This window comes from Pogona vitticeps, chromosome 1 (genome assembly GCF_051106095.1).
Source record: "Pogona vitticeps strain Pit_001003342236 chromosome 1, PviZW2.1, whole genome shotgun sequence".
In the NCBI taxonomy this organism is placed as follows: domain Eukaryota; kingdom Metazoa; phylum Chordata; class Lepidosauria; order Squamata; family Agamidae; genus Pogona; species Pogona vitticeps.
This window is the reverse complement of record NC_135783.1, coordinates 292204812-292219194: the sequence shown is the minus strand read 5'-3', so window position 1 is coordinate 292219194 and position 14383 is coordinate 292204812. Positions and strand designations below refer to the sequence as shown.

General features: G+C 42.9%; 1 protein-coding gene across 4 annotated transcripts in view; it reads left to right on the top strand.

The window, feature by feature from the left end:
* LRP4 (LDL receptor related protein 4) overlaps positions 1-14383 on the top strand; it is a 134952-nt gene that overhangs the window by 81890 nt on the left and 38679 nt on the right. For all 4 annotated transcript variants that reach the window (XM_020799040.3, XM_020799032.3, XM_020799046.3 and 1 more), the window contains exons 6-15: positions 6763-6891; positions 7411-7530; positions 7662-7787; positions 8870-8995; positions 9508-9642; positions 10376-10501; positions 11439-11669; positions 12397-12553; positions 12813-13030; positions 13304-13480. In XM_020799040.3, coding sequence (XP_020654699.3) covers positions 6763-6891; positions 7411-7530; positions 7662-7787; positions 8870-8995; positions 9508-9642; positions 10376-10501; positions 11439-11669; positions 12397-12553; positions 12813-13030; positions 13304-13480 — 1545 coding nt within the window. The remainder of the gene's footprint in view (positions 1-6762; positions 6892-7410; positions 7531-7661; positions 7788-8869; positions 8996-9507; positions 9643-10375; positions 10502-11438; positions 11670-12396; positions 12554-12812; positions 13031-13303; positions 13481-14383) is intronic.

The window sequence follows — 14383 nt, the reverse complement described above, 5'->3', positions numbered from 1 at the left end:
TCAAGAATCTGGTATTCTGCTGAAAGAGAAATCAACATAGTTTCTATTCATAATTTCAATGTCTCTTTATGCTCCTCTGTGGCTGTTAATTAATAAATGCTTATGGAAACAGGAGAGTCATTTTGAAAATATATTTTTGCCCAAATAAAGGGTGTAGGAATACACCTGACTCCCATCCTTGCACATACATAATGCTGCTTGTGAGAAATCAAGTGTCCTAAGCGTTTTCATTCTTAGCCAATCCAAACCACCAGTGTTATTCTTCTTTGTGGTCTCTGTGAATGCACACCGTAGGGTTTAACCTGCACTTGTGCAGAGGTTTCCAGAATATTCTAGAGCTTTATTACGCATTCACCAGGACCACTCCCCTAGTACACGTGGTCCACCAGTCCTGCCGATCCCCTCAGTTCCTTTTTGCTGCTGCTGAGGTTTTATCTCACAACGACCTCTCCATTTGCCAACTGCTTTCTATTTCTTTCTAACAAAAAATATAGAGGGAAAATAGTAAGAGACTTTTCAAGTTGTTTCTCCCTCTTCTGATTGCCTTCCCTTGCCCTTCTCTTCTTGTCATTTATGGCCCCTGTAGCTCAGTTTAAACGGTGCACTTCATGCCCCAACAAGATCCCTCGCTCAGACGGGCCCAATCATTGTCTCTTCTGCCTTGAAGAATGTCATCTACCATCTTCCTGCCAGTTTTGTAAGAACTTCACCAAACAAACACTCAAACTCTGACAGCAATGCCTTATATCTTTTCTCTGGGGACGTTCTCTCCATCTGGTCCAGAATACTATGGAAACTACTCAGACTTCTTAATTTCACGATAGATCCCCTGAGATGCCCACCACTTCCCCGATACCGAAGTTATCGTCATCCAAGGCCAAACCTAAATCTATCTCCAAATCTAAGTTTTTGGGATCGACAGCCAAGTCAACACCGATACAGAACCCGCCTTCAGTATTGGAGCACTCCCAATCAAAAAAGTAAAAAAAAAAAAAAAAAAAAAAAAAAAAAAAAAATCCTCCTCGGATTCCCAAACTACTAAGAAGTCTTCCTGTCTGACAACTGACAAATCCACATCGACAATTCCTGTTCAGGTCCAACCAACCATCTACCTTGACTCTTCGGATGATGATTCCATACAACCACTATCCAGCCATCCACCCTCTCCGCTTCTTGCCCAATCTCCTTCATGGGCCAACAACACTTCGGCTGAAGTGACAGTTGTCTTGCATTTGGCACATTCAAGCCCCAAATCCATGGGTTGCTCAGTCTCTGCGTGTGATTTGGAATCAGCTTCTGCCTTGCCTGACCCATCTCCTCATAAACGAGCTAGGAAAACACACCATACACCAGAGACTTGCTGATATTATGCCGATCTTGTACAACCTCCAACCTCTACGGGGCTGTTGGCATCTTATGACTCTCTGACTCGATATCGCCATCCAAAGCGAGTCACACTTTACGAACCTTAGTATGAGCCTCCCCCTAAACACTATTGAAATCAAGCGTATCTATATTGGCAACCTGATACTGGACCTTACATTGAGCCCAAACGCTCCCGGTATACGTATTATCCATCTGATGCATCGGACTCACCATCTCCTCCTCGGTGCCATTCACAGTCCCATGAATATTATCAGATCTTGTCTGAGGACGACACCAGGACTCTGCCTCCAGTACCAAAGCCGCAAAAGCCCTCTGATCATTGCCCTGAACCCATTGCAAAGCAACCACCAACGGTACCGAAGCGATCCCAGCCATCGGCTCAAGTTCCAGTACCACCTTCTGAACCCACTGCCATTATCGATCTAGGCCAGACCTGGGCAAAGTGCGGCCCAGGGCCACATACGGCCCGCGAGCCGCTCCTGTCCGGCCCGCCGGTCGTCGCTCCAGTCCGGTGTTCACGCCCAAGACAGACTGGATTTCTCTCACTGAACAAGTTGAACATCAAAACCATTTATAGCTTTTTGTCTAAAGTTGATCAGTTGCTTATCTTTAACATACAGCAAAAAACCTCTTTAGTATTTGTGAAGATTAACAAGTTTAAAATAAAAACAATCATAACATCACTGTTTCATTTTATTTTTAAGTAAAGTTGGTTTGGCCCCTGAATACAGTTCAGATTTTTAATGTGGCCCCCTATAGAAATTAATTGCTCACCCCTGATCTAGTTGATGCCTACTTTCATATTACCATCTGCCAAGATCACCACAAGTTTCTCCGATTCTCCTTGGGAGATGTAGCCTACGAATTCAAGCCCCCCCCTTCGGACTTTCAACTGCTCCATGGGTTTTCACCAAATGCATGGCTCCTATAGCGACTCATCTCTGCACTCAAGGAATTTCTATTTTCCCATACATAGACGATTGGTTGCTGGTGTCCCCTTCACGTTCTCAAGCCCTATGAGATGTACAGTGGTGCCTCGCTTAACGGGCGCCCCGTTTAACGACGAATCCGCATAGCGATGCGGACTTTGCGATCGCAAAAGCGATCGCATTGCAATGTTCCCTATGGGGAAAATGCCGGCGGGCACTTTGGAAGGAGCGCGGGGGAGGGCTCCACCGCGGTCCTTCCGAAGCACCCGCCGGTCAGCTGGGGGAAAATGCCGGCGGTAGCTATTATCTTGGCTAATGCTAGGAAACCTGCCACAGCGCAACTTTACACCTACAAATAGGCTGCCTTCTGGAAATTTGCAACTCAACGCAATCTTCCAACTACACTGACAACTCTCCAAGCAGTTATTGTATTCCCTTCTTACCTTTTTGGTCAACAGCTTTCCCTAGCAACCCTTAAGGTCTTGAAGCAATTCCTTAGAAGTATTTCCAATATGTGGCCTTCCAGCCCCCAGCCCCATGGTCCTTACACACTGTCCTCTGTGTTGCCTCACATTACCTCCCTTTGAACCTCTTGCAACCACTTTGGAACATCTCCTCTCCCTTAAAACCCCTTTTCTGGTCGTTATTACCTCCACTCACAGAGCCTCGGAGCTTGCCGCTCTTTGTGTGGACTCTCTATTCCTCCAATTCCACTCTGACAAGCTTACCCTTTACCCAGATGTTTCCTTTCTTCCAAAGGTTGTCTCAGATTTCCACCTGAAACAACCCATCATCCTACCTACCTTCTTTCCATTGCCAACGAACAACTTAGAACTTCCCTTCCACATGCTGGAAGTCAGACGAGCCCTCACGTTTTAAGTCTCCCAGATTTCCTCCTTCTGCAAGTCAAAAAGGCTCTTTGCCATGCCTCACTTGCTGCATAGGGGTTCCCATGTTTCTCCCCAGACCATCTCCAGATGGATTGTTACAACTATACATTTGGCATGCCAGCTCGCTCAAAAGCGTCTTCCCTTAGGCATCAAGGTTCACTTCACTAGAGCTGTTGCTGCCTCCACAGCCTTCCTGAAGGGAGTACCGCTCCATGACACCTGGGCAACCTCTTTCATGTTTGCTGCTCATTACCGTCTAGATGTCAGTAAAGACAGATGTGGTCTTTGGTAGGTCTGTGCTCTCTTCTATTCTTCTGTGACGTCCCTCTTCTGGTAAGTCAGCTTGTTAATCACCCTATAGTGTACATTCACAGAGACCACAAAGAAGAAAGAGAGGTTACCTATCTGTAACTCTAGTTCTTTGAGTAGTCATCTGTGATTTCACACTTCCTGCCTGTCCTCCCCTCTGTCCATCACATGTGTTTCATTTTACTCAGCGGCGAGCAGTTTGGGAACTGAGGCACTAGCCAGGATGGGCGGGTCATGTGCACTAGGGGGGTGGTCCTGGCGAACGAGTGTTAAGCTCTAGAAGATTCCAGAAACCTCTGCGCAAGTGCAAATTAAACCCTATAGTGTGAATTTAACCTATCTTTCTCATTGCTGGTAATATTTGGGCACATGTAAGAGATTGCTCTAGTTCTAATTTTGTGGGTCTACCAAGGCACCCACTTTGAACCACATATGTCCTTTTAAGTTAGTTGGTTTGTTGACTTAATGCAGTAACATTCAGCATGTTGTGCATTTTGTATCTCCTGACTTCTTTTCGTGGTGTGTGTGTGTGTCTGCTTCCTGATTACTAGGACTCTGAACCAGACCTTGAGCAAAGATTTTGTGAGTCTGGGAAAGTGGCTGTAATAAAGTAAACTTTATTATAGTTTAGTTTGTGTCATACAGTCCTAGGGAAACACTGCTGATAAATGACTTCCCAGGACTTTTCCCTCCCTCCCCGTGCTCATTTAGGTCATCCCTCCCAAACTTCCATGGACTTGTTGCTGAATAAGTTATCACAAGTGAATTAGTGAATGGGTTTGGAGTTAATTCATGCAGTCCTGGGGGAGCCACTCCCAGACTTTTGTGGAATGCTCGCTTCTGCATGTCATCTAACACATTTATCAGGTTTCTATTTCTGTCCAACCCAAGCACTTGCTAGATTCTATGCAAACATGCCGAACTCCCTTGTTCCTCCCTTTCCCACTTCTGTCTCAAGGGCATCTGACAGAATTTGTTCTAGATACGGTGAAACTTCAAAAGGTTTGGGTTGGGGGTATGTGTGGAGAAAACAGAGCTGCCAGCTCCTGAAGGGCAAGGGTGGGGAACAGCAGATAGTGTATGTGGGGAGAAGGGATGTATTTTATCTTTCCAGATAATGAGAGATAGGCATGGTACCAAAGCTGCCAAGGTATTTGAGGCAGGGAAAGGTTCAGAGAAGAAGCCAACTTCACTTTCTCCTCTCCACTGGCTGAGCCTTCTCTGCCAGGTTATCAAAACACATAACTCCTCGGGAGTGGAAATCTTACTCTAACCTTGTCACATTTAGTGGGAGGTTGAAATGCAGTGAATAAACTTAGTTTGGCACAAATGCCTTTATCTTATCTTCGGGTTTTGTTATTGCTGTTTTTCTTATTTTAAAGAGTAGTCAGTAACCTCTTTGTCCTTTTCTGTTCTTTTGCCTGCTACTGATTGTCTGTGGATGATGCATGGCCAGCAAGGAAAGCTTAGGCTCACTTGTCTGGGTGAGCCGTGCATTGGATGGCCCAGTTGCTTGCTGTCTTTCTCCAAATGCTGCTAGTTTCTTTCACTCCTACCTGGACCCATCTGAATCAATGTGCTGTTGCAGTGTTGCTCTGTCTGCTTCTCAAAGTCTCCTTTCTGTTACTGCTTTGTGGATCTGAATCTTGCCATCCTACCAATGGGTTCGTGGCCACACGGTCATATAGAGAGAATTCTGTTCTCCTGTACAGTTCTCCAGAGAGAGCTTTTATCTGTACTATAAAGAATTGGCTTGGAAAAGGGCAGCATTATAAAATCTTTGTCTTGGATTATCCTGCGTCCTGCACAGGGTCAGAGTGTGTCTGGGAAGATTTCTTGTGCCAGAGGGGGGCAGAGAGAGAGGTTTGTTCTGGCCTCCGCTTGAGAAGAATGTTACTCTTCAAAGGCCTGGCACTAATCACGATGTCTTCTACTCAACAGCTTTGGCAAGATTAAGCCCTCAAACCAGCAGCTCTGTTTTTCAATCTTAACAGTTTGGCTAATTCAACCTATGCATAGTTCCTTCTTAGGTGTATATGGGTGTGACTCCAGGGATGTGGAAAATTATAGCACAGTGATGCCCTGGAGCTCTCATACAGGTTAGTTGGCTCTTTGAGCCCCTTAGAGAACAGGAGAGCCCTCGTGCTCTCAGCGCATGATAAATGTTCATTGAATTATAGAATAAGTGCATTGGAAGGGGACTATAAGGCCCTCGAGGACAAGCTCAATGCAGAAAATCCAGATCAAAGCAGATCTGGCAGATGGTTGTCCAGTTTTCTTTTGAGTGCCTTCAGCGTTGGAATGCCACCACTCTTGTAGTTCATTGCAAGTGAGTTCACACACAATGTTATGTGCATGATCATCACCGATAACACTTGCTAATTGGATGATGATTTTGCACATGTTAAACATGCCAGAGTTTTTAATGTGGAGGATGTTTTCTATATAGGAGTTTATATGGGGATGCCTGGGATTTCTGATAGCATTTGTAAAGACATGTCTCTTCTGCAAAATGCTGCAGGACTCCTTCTTAGTGGCATGTTATTCCTGTTGTACCATGATGTGTAGAGTGAAGGCTGTGTACAATTCCTCTTGCACTGCCAAGTTCAACATGCCAAGTCTGTGCACAGATGGTGCACTGTATCAAACTGTCTAGATTAGGTACCTACATTTGATCGCTGATGTTCACGCCTGTTGCAAATACAATAGGTAGGCACTTATAAAATGGGAGGTTTTTCTTAGTAGTTGTGAGTGGTTTGCATATGTGAATACTTGGTTGTTGTTGTTTGGGTGCATAATAGAGAGAACAGGCATAAATTCCCAGAGGCAGCTGCATTAGTCTGTAGCATATTGTAGCAAAACCATCAGAGTCTTGTGACATGGAGACTAGCAAATTTTCATCAGATGTGTGGATTATAACCTCAGTAGGCAAGTTCATGAAAGTTTACACCAAGTAAAACTGGTTTGCATTCAAGGTGCTGGAAAATTCTGTTGTTTTTTCTACAAATACAGAAATGGATAATATTAAAGAATGGTATAAGACTTATTCCTCATGGATGCATCTCAGGCAGTGAATACTGTGTCTGGAAATAAGACTTATTTGCAGGCAATTGCATTTCATTCCAGGTAGCCCTGTGACAGGTCTCAATGCTGTGGCAAACAGTGTCTGCCTCTGTCTCTCTGTGACTTTCTTTTATTCACAGTGTCACAGAGAAAGCTCATCTTAACTTCACTTGTTTTCTCTTTAGCGTCAGACATTCCAGCAGCAACATGTAGCCTGGAGGAGTTCCAGTGTGCATATGGCCGCTGTATCCTAGACATCTATCACTGTGATGGAGATGATGACTGTGGAGACTGGTCTGATGAATCTGACTGCTGTAAGTTACCTGGCAATGGCGTACAGGTGGTTTGATAAGCACGCAGAGTGCGCTGTCAGTGGCGATTTATTTATTTCTTTATTTATTAGATTTCTACCCCACCCCTCTAGACAGTGTCTACTATTGCCTGACCTCAACATGTACAAGGATCTGATACCAATTTTTCCTTTTTTTCAAATGGGTGGGAGTTCTTTTCTGAACATGCATATCCTCCCTGGCTCAAAGGCTGGCACTGTCATTAAAATAGACAGTTTATATGCTGAAGTGAAATTCTACTCAAGAGTTATTGGATACTGTAGAAACAAGAGCTAAGGACCAGGGCTGGAATTTCAGTCAGATATATTCATCAGTAGAAGAGGTCATAGGAAATATTTTTGAAGAGTACCCGCCATATTCTACATGGCTAAAGATGTCCAGCATGTTGCCCATTGTCTTTCTTTGAACACTTGGGGGTGTTAACTCTTTTAATCTGGACTTCATGGAGTGTGGAGATTACAACTTGCTGTCTTCTGTGTGTAGCCTCGCATCAACCATGTCGCTCTGGAGAGTTTATGTGCAACAGTGGTTTGTGCATTAATGCTGGATGGAGATGTGACGGTGACTTTGACTGTGATGACCAATCGGATGAGAAGAACTGCAGTGAGTACCTTCAGGCTTGTGCAGGATGTTCAGCATAGGGACAATGAGAAGGATGATATGGTGAAATAAGAAACAAGTGTATGAAGCCAGCAAGTCAGATCTGCTAACCTGTCTCACTTTTATTGATGCAGCAACATCTATGTGCACAGCTGACCAATTCCGCTGTAAATCTGGCCGCTGTGTCCGTCTTTCATGGCGCTGCGATGGAGAAGATGATTGCTCTGATAATAGTGATGAAGAAAACTGTGAAGAAACAGGTGAAAAACTCCTTCCTTGCATTCAGCTTTCCTGTGCTAGGCTCAAGTGCTAATATTATACTATCCAGAATTAGCGAAGGCATTCCAGATTCAGTTTTCTCCAACTTTCCTGAAATTCAATCCTATAAAAACCACAGATACTCTGTGTGTGCATATCTGTGAGAGTAAGAAAAGAATCCTGCCTGAATAATAAAGATTAGTGGTTGAGAAGGACTAGTAAAAGGTCATGAAAAATGAAGCTGCAAACAGACTATATATTTCTGTTTCCGATTATTCCATCTGGGTTCCAAATTAACAAACGTGCAGGAAACAAAGAAGTCTGATGATGCAAACTCGTCAAAAACAGCCATTGTGTTTGGGTGACAAATGATTAACGAAAAAAGGAGTCAGTTTCTAGGATTTTCCCTTGCTTGGTGTCCCTTTGTGAAAGAATGGTAGAGAGCACAAGAGAGTATTCTGAAGACAATATTGACTGCTGCCATTGGAGTTGTCAACAGTCAGGCTGCCCTTTGCTATGTAAAGCTTGGTATCCTTTTTCCTGCTGGCAATGCAGGCCATGATATAGTTTAGAAATAGTGAGCCATTTCCTGGAATTTTGAATCTTGGATATAGAAGCACAATATCCCACTTTCATAAACCAGAGGATTTTTTTTTTAAGAATTGACAAAACAGATCTTGATGGACAATGTTCCGTGGAAAAAAGAAGAATAAACTAGCTATTGAAATTCTGTTGTGCATAGCAGAGATAATGTCATCTTCGATATCAAATTGCTGCTGATTAAAGGTGATATTGGGGTTTATGTGGCTTGTGAATAATTCACGCAAAGTTATGTGCACCCCAAAATCCCCAAAGGAAGTCTTTAATGACTTGTCATTGATGATGGTGTCATCACTGCTGCACGAACGGGATTTCATCTAATATGTGTTTGAAAATGTATACACTTGAGTATCTTTATTATAGGAACTGAAATCCAAGCTAAATATTAGTATAAGATTTTGGAATTGTTTGAAAAATGGCTTAAAATGGAAATACACTAGATTGCCAACTCTAACTATCCAAGCATTCTTATCTTCTCCTCTAGGAAGCCCGCAATGTGCCCCAGATCAGTTTCTGTGTGGGAATGGGCGTTGCATTGGCCAAAGAAAGCTGTGTAACGGTGCCAATGACTGTGGAGATGGTAGTGATGAGAGCCCTGAACAAAACTGCCGTAAGTTCCCCCTGCAATCTCACTTCAATTCCAGTGGAACATATTTGATTTGGGAGTCATTCCCAGAGGTGCAAGTGCAGCTGCAGAGAGTCAGGGAGGGTGATGGTTGGAAAGAGACCTGAAAAGCACCAGAGACGGGAAATTCCAAAGATGGAAAGTAGAAGAGTTGTGTTAATGGAGGAGCATGAGTCAGGAGACCTTCCTGCTGGCTTTAGAACAAAATTGACATATTGAACTCTGCAACATGTTCCAAATATTGCCTTACTATGAGGATAAGGGAACATTTCTAGGTGTAAATAGTGAAGAATCTCAGCTAAGTTTGTGCTATGAAAGTAGGATTATTCCTTCCATGAAGACACAAGGAGCAGTCCTGAAATATGGCAGGCTTCTTCTGTTTACAGTACCTTGTCAGTACAGGACTTCTGTTGCCTTTTAAATGCCAGTTTAACAAACCAGCAGCTGTTTCCTGAGTTGCCATCACACAAAAGAAGTTTGACATGCCTATTCCACAGGTCCTCGAACTGGAGAGGAAAACTGTAATCTGAATAACGGCGGCTGTGCCCAAAAGTGCCAGATGTCTCGAGGAACGGTGCAGTGTACCTGCCACACAGGTTATCGGCTTCTGGAGGATGGCAGGTCATGCCATGGTGAGCAGGCTTTGCATATCTGTTGGTAGAATCATTAGTGACTGTAGGCCAAATGGCCAGAACCTGACCTGGCCCGGCCTGCCTAATACCCTACCATTGCCAAGAGATTGAAGTGTATCAACTTCAAAATAAATGACAGAGTTACTGGGGTGGAGGTGGAGTGCCATGCACATATGTTGCTCATCCCGTGCATCAAGGACAGTTCAGTGAAAGAGGATAGTACTCTGATCCCATCTATCTCCCCTAACTGACTTGTTCTGCTGATTTTTTTAAAAAAAGGCAGAAGGAGTGGAAGGAAACAAGCAGGTACAAGTGGAAAACAGTGTCTAGATCCCATGTGAAATGTTTTGAAAGAGGGTCAGTGATTGCACAATAAGAAGCCTTTTCTGGAAGCATCCAAACTGGAAAACCAATTGGGGCAGACAGTATGGTACACCGGTGTTTACTTTTATTGCAAGCCCTTGGGCCAGTCCCTCTGTCAGACTGACCTGCCTCACAGGTTTTGCTATGTACATAAAGTGAGGAGAAGGATCCATGCTCTTTTCTTTCATTAACGGTAGGAAAGATAGGCTAGATAGGTAGCAGATTAAATAAATAAACAGATAAATGATTTTTCAGAAGGTACAGAATTCAATATCTACAAGATGTAGAATCCAAAGCAAAAAACAAGTGTGCCTGTTCCCTTTTCTACATCTGATGACATGTTCATTCTCTCCACTCTTCCTGTTTCCAGATGTGAACGAATGTGCAGAAGAAGGTTATTGCAGCCAAGGATGCACCAACAGTGAGGGGGGTTTCCAGTGCTGGTGTGAGCAAGGCTACGAGCTTCGCCCAGACAAGCGCAGCTGTAAAGCCCTGGGTAAGGAGGAATTGTCTTGTGTGGCCTGAGGACCTTTTCTGCTATTTTACACTGAAGTCACACGGGAGACCAATGCAATATTGCTCACTTGGGTTAAGGCTCCAGTTTCCAGAGCTTGGAAAACTTCCTTTTTTCTGGATTATTGTTCCCATAATTCCTCCCCTTCTGCCTGCTTACACAATAACCATGCTTCTTAGGGGATGCTGGGCTTTGTACTCTGAAAAAATAACTTTTGGAAGCTCTGCCAGTTTCTGAGTGGCACTGAATTCCTCACTGCTTCTTGCTCTTTCTTTTTCTTTTTTTCTTCTTCTTCTTTCTTTTCTTTTCTTTTTTCTTTTTGGCCTTTCACCTGGTTGCATGCTTCTGAGAAAAACAGAAAATGATGCCTTTGAGTGTAATTCGAGGTAGCTCTGAATGTGCTTTCAAGGTTTTAGCAAGTAGTTATGTAGCAGGTAAGACAGAGTGGAGCAGATGTCAACCTGGAACAGGGTGTGTGATTAAGCTGATGTTTGTTTATTAAAGGCTTTGAGACTTCTGAGGGCTGAGCCAAGAGATTTGCCTGTTCACGTGAGGGTTCCTGTTGTTTTTGTTTTGGGCGTTTACATATGCTTATTCATCCAATTCCTGAGAAGCCGCATGGTGGCTGGGCCAGTTCCCAGTACTAATCCCAATGGCGAGGGCTAAGGATTCAGACGTGAGCAAAACAAGGGAGTGTGTGGTTCACACAGCCACCATATTCCTTATGTAGAATCCTTTTGAGGATTTTGGTTCCCACATTTCTGAATGCTGAAAAACAAGATTGGAACAGAGGAAATGGTTCTTGGGTATTGTTAGCATGTTTTTCCCCTCTATCCATGAAATGACTGTGCATTTTCATTACAGTGACATTGGTGCCTACCTGATCAAGCCCTCATTTCTACCTTTTGATGTTCTCTAGGGCCAGAACCCGTGTTACTGTTTGCCAATCGGATTGATATTCGACAGGTCTTACCTCACCGCTCAGAGTATACCTTACTGCTGAACAATCTGGAAAATGCAATTGCGCTTGATTTCCACCATAGCAAGGAGTTAGTCTTTTGGTCAGATGTCACACTGGACCGTATAATGCGGGCCAACTTGAACGGCAGCAATGTGGAGGAAGTCGTGTCCACAGGACTAGAGAGTCCAGGTGAGCATCACTACTTTCATTTACTATTTTTTAGTGTGGTACTTGTTTGATCTTGTTTAGTATTTGTATACTTACTGCTTTTAGCTTTATTGTTGTCTTTTAATGATGTAAACCACCCAGGTCCTTTGAGAAGGGCAGGGTAAAAATACCCCCTATATATACACAAATATATATACAAATCCTATATTTATTTATTTATTTATTTATTTATTTATTTATTTATTTATTTATTTATTTATTTATTTATTTATTTATTTATTTATTTATTTATTTATTTATTTATTTATTTATACATACCCCACCTATCTAGTCAGTTGTGACCATATTTCCTTATCATTGACCTGCTGGGTTGGTTAGAATTGTAATCCAAAATAATTGAAAGGCACCAGATTGAGAAAGACTGATGTAGCCTGCAGCAAAGAGAGCCCTATATATATAGTTGCATAGAGAGTCCATATACATGTAAAACAGTCCCACATAAGAGCCCCATATATGGTGCCTTTCAATTACAGTCATGCCCTGCTTAACTATTACCCCGTATAACGACGAATCCGCTTCACGACAGTGAGGCACCACTGTATTTTGGATTACAATTCTAATCAACCCAGCAGGTCAATGATAAGGAAATATAGGATTTGTAGCCCCAAATATCTGAAGACTAACAGGCTGAGGAAGGTTGGCCTGTATTATTCACAGACTTGTGTTTTTCCTTCAATTTGGGTTTTAGGTGGTTTGGCTGTTGACTGGATCCATGACAAGTTGTATTGGACAGACTCAGGAACATCTCGTATTGAAGTTGCAAACTTGGATGGCACCCACAGGAAGGTGCTTCTGTGGCAGAACTTAGAAAAACCTCGTGCAATCGCTCTTCACCCCATGGAGGGGTGAGTAAAGGGTAGTCATGGGCTCTTCTCTTAATAACACTGTTGAAAAAGTACTGGGCTGAAAAGGAAGTGGACCTCCTGTTTCTGGGTGAGATTCAGGAAAAGCTCCTACTGGTGGAATAGGGGTCTGCTTGGGAATCCATAGTCTATGGTTGCTTTCAGCTATCCCAGATGTCTCACATAGCCAAATTACATAGCTGTGTTACCATCCTTTAAGGACTTCAGATTAGATTGTTCACATTTTCCTCTTCTCCAATAGCACCATCTACTGGACAGATTGGGGAAACACACCTCGGATTGAGTATTCCAACATGGACGGCTCCAATCGGCGCATCATCGCTGACACTCATCTTTTTTGGCCAAATGGGCTAACTATTGACTACGCAGGGCGTCGGATGTATTGGGTAGATGCCAAACATCATGTTATTGAGAGGGCTGACTTAGATGGACAGAACAGGAAGGCTGTCATTAGCCAAGGTGAGATATGGAAATTGGAACTCTTGTTGTGCTAGAGAGGCAGTATTAAGAAAGGCAAGAAGAAGAAAACATATATACTGTGCATTCTGTCTGTAGCCGGCATCATTAATTGTCCTAGGCAACACAGACAGCAAGGAGTAAAGGCATGTTTGGTTTTATGTGGTCTTTCAAAAGCAACACTTTCTAGACTGGAGATATAAACATTTTGTGAAAAGGCTGATTTCTCCAGAGGCTTGATATAATCCATGTGGTTGTACTGAATTGTTTCTGCAGGACTTCCACATCCTTTTGCCATCACAGTATTTGAAGACAGCTTGTACTGGACAGACTGGCATACCAAGAGTATAAACAGTGCCAACAAATTTACAGGGAAAAACCAGGAGATCATCCGCAACAAACTTCACTTCCCCATGGATATTCACACCCTGCACCCCCAACGCCAGCCAGCAGGTAACTGCAGAGGGAAAGGGGATACAGTGGCTTCCACCCACTCTTAACAGAGATGTATTTGCACAGGTTTTAAAACACAAGATGAAAGAAATAGGGTATTCAGATGTTCTGTCATTAAGAATGAAAATCAGAATTCTAACAGAATTCTGGCTGTTTCATTGTAAAAATTCATGTTTTTTATAGTCTATGGTAAAGATATGAAAGGCCCAAAGACATCCTATGTTTACTTTGCCCCTAGACCTCTCAGTTATAAGGAACTGAATCAAAACTCTGAATACTTCACAGGAGCATCCTGTGAAGAAATATGGGTGACATGTTTTGAAGAAATATGGGTGACAACTGAGAATAGCCCTCGTCCTCTGTTTAGTGCCTTCGTAACTACTGTGCTAAGCTAATCAGGACTGAAAATAGGGCTTGGAAACAGCCTGATAAAGTTTTGATTGATTGATTGATTGATTGATTGATTGATTAATAAATAAATAAATAAATAAATAAATAAATAAATAAATAAATAAATAAATAAATAAATAAATAAATAAATAAATAAATATGCCGCCCACACTACCCAAAGGTTTGTGTTAAACCCATTACTTTTCCCTTTAAGCAGGAGAGAAAATATTGCTTTAAAAATTTCTTAAAAAGGAATGTTGAACACATTTGGATTTCATCTGGGTTGAAGTCATTACTTTTGTCTGTGTCCACAAAACTCCTCACCAGAAAGAAGACACCAAGGATGAAATCTATACAAGTGATTCCTAACGTTGGTACTTCAGAGGTTTATGGGCAGCTCCCAGAAGTGCTAGCCAGCACAGCCAATGGGCAGACTTTCTGGAAGCCCAGCAACATCAGAAGCCCCCATAGCTGGGAATAGGAATTGGTTCCTGTGACCCACATGTCTGTGAG